Below are 16,612 nucleotides of genomic sequence, written 5' to 3' on the forward strand. Positions count from 1 at the left end.
CCAGGTCACGATCTCGCGGTCCATGAGTTCGAGCCCCGCGTCAGGCTCTGGGCTGATGGCTCAGAGCCTGGAGCCTGTTTCCGATTCTGTGTCTCCCTCTCTCTCTGCCCCTCCCCCGTTCATGCTCTGTCTCTCTCTGTCCCAAAAATAAATAAACGTTGGAAAAAAAAATTTAAAGAACTTCTTTTCAACCAAAACCCAACTTCTATTCTAGTTGATAGAGACGATATATTTTTAATGGTAAAGTTCAATTTTTCTTTACATATTTGCTTTGCTTAAAAAGGAGTAATTTGGGAAGGAAAAAAAAATGACAGTTCTCTTAAGCATCATCAGAGAAAAATCACAGCTAGATAATAGGGCTTATAAAAAACCATTTCTCTTCAAATTAACCCACAATCACTGTACACTGAAAAGATATATTTACTGCTATGGAAGTTCGGTAAAATTTCATCACATAAAAACACTGACATAACAAACAGCGACTGCATGCAAGATTCAGCTCTCATTAATATTGTTAAATGATGTAGAAAAACAGCCAATTAAAAAGGATAAGAGGGATTTTTTTCCCCCTTAGACAGATCTGAAAAATCAATCCCAGGGTAAATACAGTTAAGACTGTGTCAGAGGTATCTTTTCAAGAAAAAGTCTATGCAAAGAGGAACAGAGGAAATAGGAAAATAAAATCCAGGGTGTGATTATTAAAATAGTCTCCAGAATTTCAGAAAGTGGCAGACCATTTTGCCCCAGACAAAACACAAAGTCCAATGCTACATTATTACGTGTTATGATTATATACTATATTTAATATGCATTGTATGTGTGTATATACATCATATCATGATAATTATATGAACCTATATTGTAACACCCTGCCTGTGTTTTACAACTTTGTGTCACACCCCTGTCTAGGAATCAGTGTTTCTATTTTGCTTTTGAAATTTTCATGACTCTTTTGTATTGTTCACAGTGGATATTAGGAAATGTGCTACTTAGGTTTTAAAAACCATATATGGTATCCTTTGCAATGCATTTGTGTATAAATAGAGCCTGTTTTAGACTTAGGAAATCCTAACAATGAAATTAACCACAACTGCCATTTGCGATGTGAGTCTAACACTCAGCGTTCCTTTTTGCTCAATTAAAAAGAAGCATTATTCATTCTCAAGTGCATTTCTCTCACAACTTCATTATGGACCCTGAGGAACTCTCCTCCTCTTCAGGTGCATGTAGAAGGTGTGCGCTGTGACAGGTGCCAGCCAGGCAAGTTTGGACTAGATGCCAAGAACCCACTTGGCTGCAGCAGCTGCTATTGCTTCGGCGCCACTACCCAGTGCTCTGAAGCCAAAGGGCTGATCCGTACGCAGGTGAGTAAGAAACCGCTGAGCCACGTAATGGTTTACTGTTAGTTCTTGCTGGTGTCTTTCAGCCAGGCACGAGGGATAGGAGGCAATGGTAAAGCATTTAAGTAACCTTTTCCCCTGCGCGCATTTAGAACTGGGGCCGTGTGGCCTTCGACAGTTGGAGTAAATGCTTTTTTATCTTCCAAAAAAATAGTTCATTTATTGTTGATAAGGAAATAGATGCCAAGTAAGAAAGGGAAACGTTGTAAAAGAAGCATTATGTTTTGGGATGGAAGGAAGCCGCATTCCGAGTGAGGGCACCGGAGCATGAATGTGGGTATGCGCTAAGGCAGTGATGGAAACCAGAACTTGCTGCACATTCACGCTACCTGGCCTTAGAGGATCATTGACTTTTAGGGTGGCAGCATTTTCATGTTTACCCTATTTTTTCCTTAATGCCTCCCACTTTTAAGTTCTACTTCTTATTAGTGTAAATGACCAATTCTCACAGATGTTGTAGTTTTCCCTATGCAAACAAGGCTGAAAGATTCACCCCCATCCTGCTGGCTCGCTCTGCACGAGTTTAGTTTGGGGTCGGAACACCTCCTCGGAAGGAGAAAGGGGCTGTAGGTAGACACGCAAGTCCATTACCTAGTCTTACAGGAGTGCCCACGAGATGTGAACTCAGCCCCCCGCTGTGTTTCAATTCCCGTGCAGGTGACTCTGAAGCCTGAGCAGACCATCCTGCCCCTGGTGGACGAGGCTCTGCAGCATACTACCACCAAAGGCATCGTTTTTCAACATCCGGAGACTGTTGCACATATGGATCTGGTGAGACAGGAGCTCCACCTGGAACCCTTTTACTGGAAACTTCCAGAACAATTTGAAGGCAAGAAGGTAAACGACAAGAACCTCAAAGGCATATGAGAACAAAAGAAAATATACTTTTGGAATCATGCCATGGGGGGCATCATCTAACTCATCATTCCTTATTTTATTCCATCAGTTGACGGCCTATGGAGGCAAACTCAAGTATGCGATCTATTTTGAGGCTCGGGAAGAGACAGGTTTCTCCACCTATAATCCTCAAGTTATAATTCGAGGTGGGACTCCTACTCATGCTAGAATTATCATCAGGCATATGGCTGCTCCTCTAATTGGCCAATTGACAAGGCACGAGATTGAAATGACAGAGGTAAGGTTATTAGTTTGGTGCAAGGATGCCAGTGGTTTCGCATTTAGTTTCATCAAAGTGGTTTCTCTTCTTATTAACAGAAAGAATGGAAATATTATGGTGATGACCCTCGAATCAGTAGAACCGTGACCCGTGAAGACTTCTTGGATATTCTATATGATATTCATTATATTCTTATCAAAGCAACTTATGGAAATATCATGAGACAAAGCAGGTAAACCCTAATGGAATAAAAGCTAAATTCTTATTTTAGAGTCTATAGGTAAGATCAGTAAGACACAGACAAGAAAGATTTCAAAGTGTTTGGGAGTGTGATGATAGAAGACAAAAGTCAAGGACGGTATCCAGGTCATATGGTGGAGGATATTACCATTCCCCCCAAAAGAATAATAGGATGAGAAGCAAGTTTAAGGGGAAAATATATATATATATCAAGTTGACCCTTGACCTGGTGAGTTTTAGATGTCAGAAATTCAAGAGTAGCCACATAGGGTAGAGATAGATAACTGTTATGTTGTAAATAGACTACAAGATTGCTGAAAAAGTGACCTTTGACCTTCAGGGGAGTCAGAGAGGGCCTAGTTGTTCCCATCTTTTCCAACCATGGGCATTCTCATATGTTCATCCCAGTGTGCCCTACAGCATCGTCCCTTTCCCTGTGCATCATGATGTGAAAGATTAGGAATCACACTGAAGGGAAAAGAACAGAAGAATAGTAAGAGTAAATGTGGTGTCCTGAAAGCCGAAGGGTGAGAATCCTATAAGGGAGTATAGCCTTTTCATATCACCCAAAGAGGCCAATTAAAATGAGGCTTTTGAGACTGACACTTAGGATCACACTGTGCCATTCATAACACCAGCTTTAGTAGAATCCTGGGGCAGATATCAAAGTTTTGAGCAATGAAAGGGATACAGTGGGTGTAGACTAATAATATGGGTGTATGGGTATGGGTGTAGACTCTTGTTTTTCATGAACATAAATGTGAAAGGGAGGAATGGGACAGTGTCAAAGGCCAAGGGGTGACGGTTTAATCTGAAAGAGAAGTAAACTTGTTTAGAAACCATGAAGGAAAGGAGTTTGTAGCAAGTTAGACATTTAAAATGACAGGATAAAGAAAAAATAATGGAGAAGCCAGATTTCAAAATGACAACATGTGGTCATGTTCCTAGAGTGCAAGGGACAACTTATCCAGGGAGATAAACTGAGGAATTGCACGGATGTAGCTAAGGTTCCTACCATGGAGGCGGAAAGTTGCATGGAGTTCATACACATAGTCTCAATTTCTGTGGCATGTCAGTTTCTCTGTTATTTCCTGTAAAAATATGGACTCAGTAGATGTTTGAAATAGTCTTGTATAATAAATTAGTAGTAGATCAGTTTAGGAAAACAAAACAAAACAGTTATGAAGCCTTTTATTGGCAAAGCAATGAATATATAAACAGCAACTTTCAGATGTGTAAAGTATACTAAACATGGAAGAACATCTTTTTGCTTTGTTGGAGAAGATCCGTATTTCTTTTCTGAAGGTACCGTAAGTAGGGCCTTTGGGTTAGAGAATAAATCAAGGACCAAAATTCACTTTCATATCTGTATCCCTATGGTGTTCTCTTTACATTTCTCATGTCTAAGATGATTTTCTGTGAAATGATAAAAAAAGCATGTACTAAAAATATACTGTCAGTGATATCATTAATTATTTTAGAATACCAAGTGTAAATCAGAGATGGCAGAAGCCAGGCCACATTTCCGTCTCATGGAAGACAGCGGGTAACTTTGTGAGTGTGGAAATTAATCGTTACTTTGCAAATGGCTCCATGCTGCAGTGAGAACAGAACGTTTTGTCAGTGGAACTGACAGAAGCAGCGTTTTCATGCATCTTTCATTATACTTTCTTTGCTTCCCTCACACCATTTCTACCTTTTATGGTGGAAAAGACCACTTTGTTGTTGTTGTTGTTGTTTGGTCTTTTCCCCTCACAAGTCTCTTTCTCTTGTCACGTTATTCACAGATCTCCCTAAATAAAATGCTTTGGTTTAAAAGATGATTTTCTGAAACTTAAGGATAAATAAATAAATACATCACTTTTTCTAGGCTCAATAAAAACTAAAGCTATTGTGTATCAACAATAAGAACAAATAAAGCAAAGGACCTGCCCTTACGTTTCTAATACAGTGGAGTTGTGACAAAGGTGAAAAATACATTTGAACCTTCCCGCCCCCAAAGCCCCCGCTAAAATAGTTAGGACATAATCCTGCGTCTTTATTCAGTTACAAATTTAAAGTAGTCTCAGAAGCAGCAAGTTTAAGAGTTTTACATGTAGCTTGAGACTTTGTACATAATGTCAGTGCTGACGTTGTTGTTTTCATTTCTTTGCTTTTGTCTTCTACATTTATATGAAGGATATAACAACTTTGCATTTCGGTATTCACTTAAATAGAAGCTTGAGTTTGGCCAAATCCCTGATTCAAGCAAAACAGTTCCTCTCTCATCTCCTGAGAAAAACTAGGTGTATTGCACAAATATCTGTTGTTGACACGCAATTCAAGTTTTACTTGGTTTTTAATTTTTCTAATGTTTATTTATTTTTGAGAGAGAGAGAGAGAGCGAGAGAGAGAGCACACAGGTGCACGAGCAAGCGGGGGAGGGGCAGAGAGAGAACACAGAATCGGAAGCAGGCTCCAGGCTCCAAACTGTCAGCACAGAGCCCGATGTGTGGCTCGAATCCATCGCTGCAAGATCATGACCTGAGCTGAAGTCAAGACACTTAACCGACTGAGCCACTCAGACACCCCAAGTTTTTCTTGGTTTTTAAATACTCACTAGCCTGTTACGTGCATGCATAGATAAGAGAAGGGAAGAGGATGCTAGGAACTCATGTTATAAAATATCATAAAATGCCGAAGTAACTGACTTGTGAACAAACACCATGTTACCTTCTTACTCCCACAGAGAATCCAGGGGGACATAAAGGTAGACTCTTTCTTACAGGACGGGATTGGTTTGTTTACAGATCTAAAGGCTCTGTCTACTAAAAGGAGGGGAGAGGAAAATCTGAATTTTAATTGAACATGTGCCTCGTAAAGGCTGGCTGATCTTCAGGGTGCAGATTACAATCTAGCAAAGTCAGAGTGTGCATTCCTAATTCAGTGTCAATAAAACCTACCTATGCTTGTTACAAAGTTTATGATTCAAGCTCCTTAAGCTATTGGAGGTGACTTTTAGTGAAGCAAAACTATTCGTTTTCTCATTTAAAAGTTTATTTGCAGAACATTTCATGTTACCAGTTAGTCAGTCATGAAATAGTCTGAGTTTATGGACTGCATATATTTTTAATGCATAATTTCAAATTAATGTAAAGGGTATAGACATTTTCACTAGGAATATTGTTTTCAATTATAAGGACCTTTCTACCAATAGGAAAGGTGAGTTAAGATACTTGAAAGATTTATTTAATAAAATTAACAAAATAACTAATTTGAAAGGTACTCTATCTCAGAAAGAGATCAGCGTTTAATTAGAGTATGCTCAATCGTTGTTTTCTAGATGGTTTTCTAAAGTTCTTGAAAGGACATTCAGAGAGACTCAAGAGGAAGAAATCGGGCTAGTTGTAAATTAAAAGCTATTTCACTAGTGACTACGGGAGATATTCTAATGGGGAATGACCTTGGTTTGTCTGTTTGAAGGAATATAAATGTCTAATTAATTGGCCATGTCTACCTGAAGCCACTCACATTTTAAAATGTGGAGAAAAAATCTTCATAATAACTTCTCAACAGGACATCAGACATCTAATTTACTAAACTCCTTATGATTTATGTGAATATTTTACTAATGTGTAATCTCAGCCTTTGAGGAAGCAAAGATACAGGAATAAGTCGAATAGAGGCAGCTTTCAAACAACAGGACAGGGGCGCCTGCATGGCTCAGAGTAGGGAAGTGCCCTACTCTTGATTTCAGCTGAGGTCATGATCTCACAGTTCAAGGGTTCAAGCCCCGCATCGGGCTCCGTGCTGACGGTGCGGAGCCTGCTTGGGATTCTGTGTCCATCTCTCTCTTCTCCTCTCCTGCTCACTCTCTATCCCTCTCTCTCAAAAAAAATAAATAAACATTTAAATTTTTTTTTTAAATAAATAAAACAATAGGACAAGCTCAAGGTTATTGACAAAAACCTGAGAAGACTGTAGGATTGGGTGTTTGCTAGGTGAGTTTAATGTACTGCTGTGGTGATCCAAGCACACACTCACTGTTTCTAGGATTTCTGAAATCTCGATGGAGGTAGCTGAACAAGGACGCATAACAGCGGTGACTCCTCCAGCTCGTTTGATAGAAAGATGTGATTGTCCCCCAGGCTATTCCGGTTTGTCCTGTGAGGTAAGTTGGCTCCCACTAACCTACATTAGCTCAACTCACTTAACCAGCCAAATGGAAATACTTCCAGAACTGTCTTTGCTGCAGTCAGGTTTACTTCTTCATGCATACCCGTAAACTATTCTTTTGTTTTGTTTTGTTTTACTCTCCGCTCACAGCGTGAGACACGGTAAGATCAGGGTAGTGTTATTGTTACGTAGAAACAGGAATCACATGTGGAGGGAAATATTTGATGAAAATTAAGATTTGTAAAACTACGGAATAGTCAGGAAACAAGAATGTTTTCATAAGGCACATTTAGTATATCTGATCTATTTTCTTGGCATCTCTTCTACATGGCTAAAGACATTTTTTAAGCTGCAGTGATTATGAGACAGGATTATGTTGGGCTTGGAAAAACTGTTTTTATGTAGAACGTGACAAAACTTAGGCACTGAATAGCAGACTGTTCCCTTTCACATAGGCTTCTCAGTAGGACATATACTGTTCCAATAGTGACACTATCATTCAGTCATTATATTTCTAAAAGTGCCTATTTTACTCTCTGGGATTTTCCTTTGATTATCTTTAGAGTTGGCCTATTTTCTATATCTTTATCCTCTGGAAGTCTATTTCATTTTTGTGAATATTAAATATTAATAGGAAGAGTATAATGTGGGAAGAGGTGGAATGGATGAGAAACTGGCCTGGGTTTGAATCTCGACGTCACCATATACTTGGACTGAGACCTTGCACCATTTACTAGTCCCCTTTAATCTTCGCCTGGTAAATCCCTAAGCCCCTCACTAACTGCCTCCACACTCACCCTCTCCTGCCTCCCCACAGTGCAACCAGCGAAAGCTGGCATGAGAGGGCTGTTCCAGACCTGCTCCGGCCCTACAGCCCACGTTCCCTCCTGGGGAGGGAGGCAGATTGGTTGGCCCCCACAGCATACCTCGTTGGATATTTTTAATAGCTGAGCCTCCTATGAAGGTGAAATGAGCTAAGAACCTAAAGTATTTCTTACACTACCTGGCAGTAGTCAATGTGGGTTGATGCTAATAGTATTATTATGGAATAATTCATTGTATGTCCACATACTGGTTTCTTTGAAAAAACTTCATGCATCTTTTGTAAATAGGATTTGAGAAATCCTAAAGCAGGTGATGGCACCAGGTCAAAACTAAAGTAACTTAAAAATAATGAATATAAATATCTTGAGATGTAGCCTATTATAATGAAAAGGGGTTTGGTCTCAATGAAGCCTCCCTAGTTTCACCACTTGGACAGGGCATTTGCTTGCCTGTTGCTGGACCTGAGGATTTTTACCTATAGAATTATCATGAGGATTGATTTAAATGAAAATATGCGTGTGAAAGCCCTATTGTAAACTGCAGTGTCATTCAACTTAATTACCATTATATAAATTCCACATTGTTCAGAGAAGAATTTCATAAGAATAACTGCAAATATCTGTGAAACATCCTTAGAATAATAGCTTTGTGATCGTTTTAAAAGACAATAGTCATATGAATGTGTCTATTTTGATCATAAATAATCAAATAATCCACCTCATTATTAAATCATAACTCCTACATAGACATATATGCACTTGTACACATACCAGTAAGTATATGTATTGTACTTATATGCACAACCAACCAAAATACACATATGCACACACAGTGTAGATGTGAACAATGAGACAGTGAATGTGGCACATATACAACATGCTACCTTTCCAATGAGCATAAAAGATTCAAAGATACAAGACAGAAAGAACTTGAGACTTTTCTAGAATTTTGTCCCAAGAAATGTTTGATTATAACATTACTATGTGACTTTGGTCAATTCTTTAATTGCTATAGGAGTTGTTACATAGTTATCCAATCTATAAAAGAACACATTGGGTTTTGAAGTTGTAGAATTCTCTGATTCTGCAATATGATTTTGCTATAAAAAGTATGGAGCAAGTAGGCAAGATTGACCTTTACTTGTCCTGAAGAGAAATCTACTACAGCTTTATTTTTTCTGCATTTATTTAAAATAATGCTGTTCACTTACAAATAAAAATGCTAGTAGAGTAGCAAATTATTTTAATTCATTCTACCTTCCACTCCAGATTTTAAATGTTAAAAATTCTTCTTCTTGGGGCGCCTGGGTGGCTCAGTCGGTTAAGCGTCCGACTTCGGCTCAGGTCATGATCTCACAGTTTGTGAGTTCAAGCCCCACATCAGGCTCTGTGCTGACAGCTCAGAGCCTGGAGCCTGTTTCGGATTCTGTGTCTCCCTCTCTCTCTGACCCTCCCCCATTCATGCTCTGTCTCTCCCTGTCTCAAAAACAAATAATCATTACAAAAAAAATTAAAAAAAAATTCTTCTTGTTATTGGTAGGCTTTTTAAATAGCATATTCTAAAACATACTTTCCCATTAATCTTAGCAATTTTCCATCATTATATGAAAATATTTATTAGCACAAATGAGGAAAATGATAAATGAAAAAGATTAAGAAAACTAGGAACACATACAAACTAGCATCTTCGTTGGGCTTCACCTATGTCCTGTGAATTTCACTTAAGCTCCTATTTACAGACAATAATTACAGTAATACCTTAGTATTGAGATTATGGGGATAAAGGCCTATCTCTCATAATAAGGTGCCCGAGGTGTTCTCCGCATCCCATTGCCTCTAATCCATTATACATCTTATTTATAATTCATCTTGATTCTAAAGTGTAATTACCCAAGCATAAAATCTAATCATCAAAGCAAGAGCTAAGGACAGTTTTGAAATAATACTTCCCATTCCAGTAACATATGCTTTGGGTCATGAATACACAAAGCAATTCCTTTACAATATTTTTGCCAAATGTATGGTATTCTAGAGACATTTGCATTTGCAAGCTATTCATTTCATGTTTTTACCCAAAATGTGGTTGCAAATAAATAAAATTAAGTGTTAGTTACTGCTGAAAATATAGCCAATTGCGAAGACACTTCACCTTTATCTGTTACTTGTAGTCTTATGATGCTACAGCCCTGTTCATTGAAAATGTTAGTTCTAGACATACCTACTTACTACAATTTATGATTTGAAGTAAAAGACCAGATTACCTTTAGAAGTGAAGACCCAATTTCCTTACCACATTTGTTGATGTGACAGCTGTTGGCTTTACTATCTTTATTGAAGCTGTTTCTCACCATTGTCTCAGTTAATATTATTGCCCAACTGACCAAAACAGACCTAAACTCAGGTTATATGCAGAAATGGAAAATAGTCAGCACTGAGTATGTGGTTCTCTGCAAGAAGACCATGGTAATCAAATATTTGCAGATGATCTCTGGATCATATGTTGTTCATTTCAGCATCTATCTCCTCACTCTCATGGTAAAATAAGGCTTCTGGCTCACAGTTGAATGGCTGGTGTCCACTGAGTCACCATTCATAAGTTGTTACTTTGGCTACTAAAAATAATTTTTTAAATCCCCCAAAATATATACCTATTATCAACTCACAAAACTCAAGACAAAATAGCGAAAATAGACTTTGCTTCTTCCATACGCACATCTCTTGGGATGCCCTGCACCACTTTTGTTGTATGTGGAAGATCCAAAGACTGTTTTCATGTGCATCCAATTATTGAGGAATATGGTATGGGTAAGTGGTATACACTGATATTCTGTGATCCGATGCGGTGTAGAACAATTACTGTTATTTTTATTTTTAGTCTGTCTTCAATGACTATGTTTAACAAATTATCTGGAATAGAGGCATCTACGTTGATATAGTATATGTCAAGCACTAAACATACATCATCTTATTTAATCCTCCCGACAACCTTATAAAAGAAAAAAAAAAAAAACTTACCATTTGCTGCATGGATCCTGTACAATACCAAGCACATTTCCTGGTATACTTACATCAACATTGAGTATATATTGTGATCCCCATTTTGTGGATGGGAAAATGGAAGCCCAGCCCAGAATCACACAGCTAGAAAGCAGCAAAACTGTGATTTGAGCCTGGATAAGTCTGTTTCAAAAAACCTAGATGCACCTGCATACTCAACTAGGATGTTATCCAGATCCTTACGTTTGAGGTGAGGAAACTGCAGCCACAGTGTTCAAAACCTGCGTGAAATTATATGTAGTAAGCGGTGAACAAGAATTAAACTAAGGACTGCCTGGTTGCAAAACCCATCTAAGACAGAAGATAGTGTTTCCACTGGCAACAGCACAAGTGTCTGTTTTTCTTGTTAAAGTCTGAGGAGAGAGATGGGGATGTTGTGTAACCCTGCACCTGGAGATTCTCTGTTCTCTTTGTCTTCATTTCCTTGTTTCCTTCCTCCCACGTTTTTGTGCAAATGTGATTCATACATTTTGATGAGATGCCATATTATAAAAATAAAAATGGAAGGACAGCAGAAGATGATTGAGCTATGAATAATTTTTGCACATGGAAAGAAAGCTTTGGAAAAGTTTGAGTTAGAAAGAAGGAGATACTATTAGGACAGTGTTTACTTATTTGCTTTTTTAAAATTCTCCATTTTGTTTCAGAAAGGATTTTAGACAGGACTTGAAAAAGTAGCTATTATCTTCCCTCTTTTATTCCGACTCAAGCATAATCATTCTCATGAATTTTACCCCCGTTCACTGAGAAGAGAAAATATCTGATATGGAAAAACTCCCTCAAAAATATCAAAAAGTGGAAAGAATAAATACAAAAAAATATCCAAGAAAGGAGGGGACTATGATGGAATAAATAACATCCAGTTCCTTGAAAAAGTGTTCTAAGTTTCTAACTCTTGCATAGTCTCTTTTGCTTTGCTAACTCTTAGAAATTTAATCTGTCAGGACATAAAATTTGCCTCAAGTGTTAGCACTGAAAGAAAAATCAGAAATCATCTGAGTTAATACACCTGCTCATTTGTGGGAGGGGGAAAGCATGTCTCAGTGACACCAGGCGACTTGCCTGTATTCCTCAGACAAAACTATCGTGTAAAATTAAGGCTTTCATAATCATCTGTGCCACAGTGCCAGAGTCTGAACGCCTTTAAAAGGCAAACATTAGCAGCAGAGAATGATGATCACATCAATGATTCTCAATTCTGGCTGCTTATTAGACCCAGTTCGGAGTTTAAAACCCTGGCCCTACTCTCCACCAATTAAATTAAACAAGAATTTCTGTAGGTGGAGCCAGGTGTCAGTATATAAAACTCCTCAGATGATTCTATGTGCAGCCAGGATTGGAAACCACAAAGATCGGCCTAGAAGGTTCAACACAGAGCTCCACGTGGAGCTCAGGCTCAAACTCCTACTATGGGTGGTTTTCCTTTTTGTCCTGCTATGTTTCCTGGGAAGAGCCACAGTAACAGGAAAAACTGGGTGTGCGTTATGGTAAACTTCACCTGTGGTGCTCACCTTCAGCTTTCAGTTTATACCACTGAATTTCATATAATTCCTCAATGAAAACTCCTGTTTCTGACTTTTATTCTTCCTCTGAGATTTCTTTTAAACTTTTCTTTGAGGGCTAAAGTGGAGCTAGGAGATCTCAATTTGTGTGATTTTCACACTGACACACACACCACTTACACCCTAAGCAAATACACCAGTAAAATAACAATAATTACATAGGTGTCCAAGGGTGAAATTCATGTAAAGAAAATCCAGTTTTATTCTATAGTCCACATGTGAAAGAATTGGAACAACTCATGCTGTGAAATATTTTTCAATACACCTTGACTTGTTTCTTCAGTTTCTTAAATGAATTACTCAGCCATAATTCCTAGACTTTATTTGGTAACAATGGCAATATGAACCTTGATTTTAAATAATATGAATAAATACAATGCATTATATTTAAATTTTAAAATGTAATATGTATTAAAATATATTATTAAGTCCACCACAAGACAAACGAGACTCAAAATATTTTGAATACTGTTCCCGATTTTCTTTACTGGATTGCTCGAAGCTGGGACATTATTTAATCTTCTTGGAATTTCTTATAGGCTGGGATAAAAGCAAAGAGACTCTTAATTAAATGCTTAATGGAGGTACTTTTGCTGTATCCAAATCAAAGTAACCAAGGAGAGTGCTGACTATTGATCTTTTTCTTTTTCCAAGGAAGCTTTTTGTATATTTCACTCTGGATGACCTAGTCCAGAACCAAAAGAATGCAGAGGCATTAGAGAGTCCTTCATGCATATTTTTTTCCTGCTTATTCAGCAATTACTTTTCTTTCATCAATGGGAACAAGATATCCTGTGACGAAAAAAAATCATACATAGCCAAGGTGGTAAAACAGTCCCTTTATAACCTTCACTGTGATCTGAAAAACCAACTCTTACCTTTTACTCCTAAATCAAACAACATCTGATAAATGCAGTAGCTTTGCATACCAAGAGGACTGAGTCTGGAACACAAGACTATTCTCATTACCTCTTCAGAGCTGTGGGCTTCCTTCCAGAAAGCCAGAGATGTTTTTGAGACATTTGCATAATAAACCCGAATGAAGATAGAAGTCTTGATTTTGCATATGTCAGCTTTGCGAGCAGTTTTCTGTTTGCTCTCAGATTTTTATTGCAAAATGAAAAAAAAAATGGATCAGGGAAAGATAAATTTTATTGGTGGCCTAATATTCCCAAGACAGGAGAATTTTGAATTTCTAGCTTTTATCGTCTTTAAATTATATCGATATAAATAATGCAACCATGACACTTTTCTATTTAATATTTCCCTGAGTCTCATTGGACATTTGCTAGTTATCCATCAGGCACAGCAGAAGCAGATTTTAGGTTGTCAAAGACATTGGAATTCTCTCTTTAGTCCAAATGACAATTTCATTTAAAAATAAACCTATTTTTCAAAAAAAATAAAAAACAAAAAATGACTACTTGAAGTTGTTTCAGACTGAGTGGTATATGCAAATGCCAGCTTTCCTTTCCAAGGCCTGATGTCTCGGATGCTCCCGGTACACTTGAAGGACCACACAAAAGTACACATTAGGAATCAAAACTGGCACTTGTGTTTATAAGTGATGTTGCCTTTAATGCAGGGAGGGGAAAAGTAGTCCTTTTTAACCACTGAAGAACCCAAGTATTGCTAAATGAAGATTTATAACTTGGCTGCCCTAATTGGTTTCCTTTTCTTTCAGACATGCATGCCAGGATTTTATCGACTACGGTCTGAGCCAGGCAGCCACACTCCTAGACCAACCCTGGGTACCTGCGTTCCATGTCAGTGTAATGGACACAGCAGCCTGTGTGACCCTGAAACTTCTATATGCCAGGTACTTACCTGAGCCTTCCGTGAAGAAGGCCCATGTGCTCCTTTATCTTTACACATGCTCAGATACCATTTGCAGAGGCGAGAGAAATTGCAGGGAACTTAATTGTGTATGTGTGTGAAATAAAACATGCAGGAAAAAAAAACCATTTACCCATATTATGCATTTTTTAAAGTAATTAAAAATTGATAATTGGAAAAGCCACTGCTCTTGTCAAGAAATAAAATATCAACAGCATTTTAGAAGAACACCTGGGAGCACTACTATTTATTTAAAAATACATGAGGACTTTTTTTTCTGATTACACCTGCAAATAAACTTATTAAAATTTGGAAATGATAAAAAATATTTTAAAAAGGTAAAAATCATCTAAGATTTAACATAAACATTTAAATTTTTAGGTATTTTCTACCATTTTTATGCATGCATTTATAAATAAGATTTATATAATACCATGTGTGCCATTTTATGTTCTGCTTTTTAAATGTAGCTATTTTGAGCATGTTGTGTTGCTGGATGTTCCTTGAAATCTTTAGTCTTGATTGGATATCCCATATTTTAACCATTTTCCTTAGAATTCCAGCTACTCGTTGTTGTTGTTGTTGCTGCTGTTGTCCTGTTCATGCTAACACCCTGCTCTCTACCATTGCCATCTACCTTGGAACAATCAGGACTCAAGAAATTCAAGTTTGCCGTGTCACCACTTAGAGTTCCCCAGACTCTAATCCTCACACAGCTCTGGACATCAGATTTGCTACACCCATTTCCCACTTCTCATCTTTGGAAACCCCTTCAGTGAGCCTTCTGGAACTCGAGATCGGAACTCAGCAAAATCTCCCACATATTCTCCCTGTTCACTTAGTATTCTCTTCATTGAGCTCTCCCTGACATACTCCTCCTCCCTGACATACGCCCCCAAGGAGTAACTATCACTTTCTCTCACGCTTTTCATTTGCCTGAGCATGAAGGTAGGCAGGCGTCCTTGCTCCTCATGGCCACTTTCATATCATCCTCCTTTCTCCTTCATAACAACACCCAGCTATGAATCTCATGCCCCCATCTATTTGCCCACTACACCTGCTCATTGATGTTCTCTATTAATCCTCAGATCACCCACCTCCTTCCTTGAAGATTTTTCCTCTGTATCATTGTTCTACCATTATTCCTAATAATTCTTGGTGATTTTAATGTCCATGAAATTAACTTTTCCATACCCTTAACTATGTTTCTTGTTCTTACTCCATGGTGCTATTCTAGAACTTGTCATTAGGAGTAACTGCAGTGACTCCACAGTCTCAAGGTCAACTATACTCTTTTTGACTACCATCTCTTTACTGTCCAGTTCACTTTTTTTTTTTTTTTCAACGTTTATTTATTTTTTGGGGACAGAGAGAGACAGAGCATGAATGGGGGAGGGGCAGAGACAGAGGGAGACACAGAATCGGAAACAGGCTCCAGGCTCTGAGCCATCAGCCCAGAGCCCGACGCGGGGCTCGAACTCACGGACCGCGAGATCGTGACCTGGCTGAAGTCGGACGCTTAACCGACTGCGCCACCCAGGCGCCCCTCCAGTTCACTTTTTAATACATCATCTTCAACCTTTTTAGTCTCACCATTGATGCTCACACCTATTCATTGTTCCTTACCTCTTTCATGCCCTCACTTTCTCAACCAGCTTAATATTCAACATTCCATAGATATCACTGCTTTGTAATGTTCATTTCTCGTGCTGCTCCTTTACTTATTTTCACTCCATGAATTCTAACACTGGGTAAATTCTACTCCTTCTAAGCTGAATGTGGCTGATGAAAAACAGACAAGTATGCTGTCTAATCTCACCATAAATTCATTATCACTCACTTCAAATGGACCCTTCGTGTTGCTCTGCGGTCGTGCCATTTTTCTTTAGTCCATTTCCCTTCCCACATTTCTGGATGCTTATCGCACACCTTCCTCTTCTCTTCAAGCCCTCAGCCCCTTCCCCCAACCTTTTTCCAGCCTCACTCTTAGTTGATAGTCATGCTCCTTATTATTTCATTGAGAGATTAGAAGCAGTCAGAAGAGAACTAACATGATCTTCCACTACCATTTGCACCCACTTTTTCTGCATCTGTGTGCAATTATCTGAGTCTTCCATCATTTTGGATGAACTTTTCTTATTTCTAGAAAAGACCAAGTCTGCACTTATGCTTTAAATCCCAGCCTTTTTTTTTTAAGCTTATTTATTTATTCTGAGAGAGAGAGAGAGTATGAGTGGAGGAGGGGGAGAGAGAGAGAGAGGGAGAAAGAGAATCCCAAGCAGACTCCACACTATCAGCCCAGAGCCTGATGTGGGCATTGAACTCACAAACCGTGAGATCATGACCTGAGCCGAAATCAAGAGCTGGCTGCGTAACAGGCTGAGCCACCAAGGTTCCCCTGATCCCAGCCCTTTCTCCTGC

At 38.5% G+C, this 16,612-nt stretch overlaps 1 protein-coding gene across 8 annotated transcripts in view; it reads left to right on the forward strand.

The window, feature by feature from the left end:
• LAMA2 (laminin subunit alpha 2) overlaps positions 1-16,612 on the forward strand; it is a 614,828-nt gene that overhangs the window by 402,324 nt on the left and 195,892 nt on the right. For all 8 annotated transcript variants that reach the window (XM_045499528.1, XM_045499531.1, XM_045499530.1 and 5 more), the window contains 6 exons: positions 1,221-1,364; positions 2,058-2,237; positions 2,347-2,535; positions 2,616-2,749; positions 6,790-6,907; positions 14,040-14,174. In XM_045499528.1, coding sequence (XP_045355484.1) covers positions 1,221-1,364; positions 2,058-2,237; positions 2,347-2,535; positions 2,616-2,749; positions 6,790-6,907; positions 14,040-14,174 — 900 coding nt within the window. The remainder of the gene's footprint in view (positions 1-1,220; positions 1,365-2,057; positions 2,238-2,346; positions 2,536-2,615; positions 2,750-6,789; positions 6,908-14,039; positions 14,175-16,612) is intronic.

This window comes from Leopardus geoffroyi, chromosome B2 (assembly GCF_018350155.1).
Source record: "Leopardus geoffroyi isolate Oge1 chromosome B2, O.geoffroyi_Oge1_pat1.0, whole genome shotgun sequence".
NCBI classification, from domain to species: Eukaryota; Metazoa; Chordata; class Mammalia; order Carnivora; family Felidae; genus Leopardus; species Leopardus geoffroyi.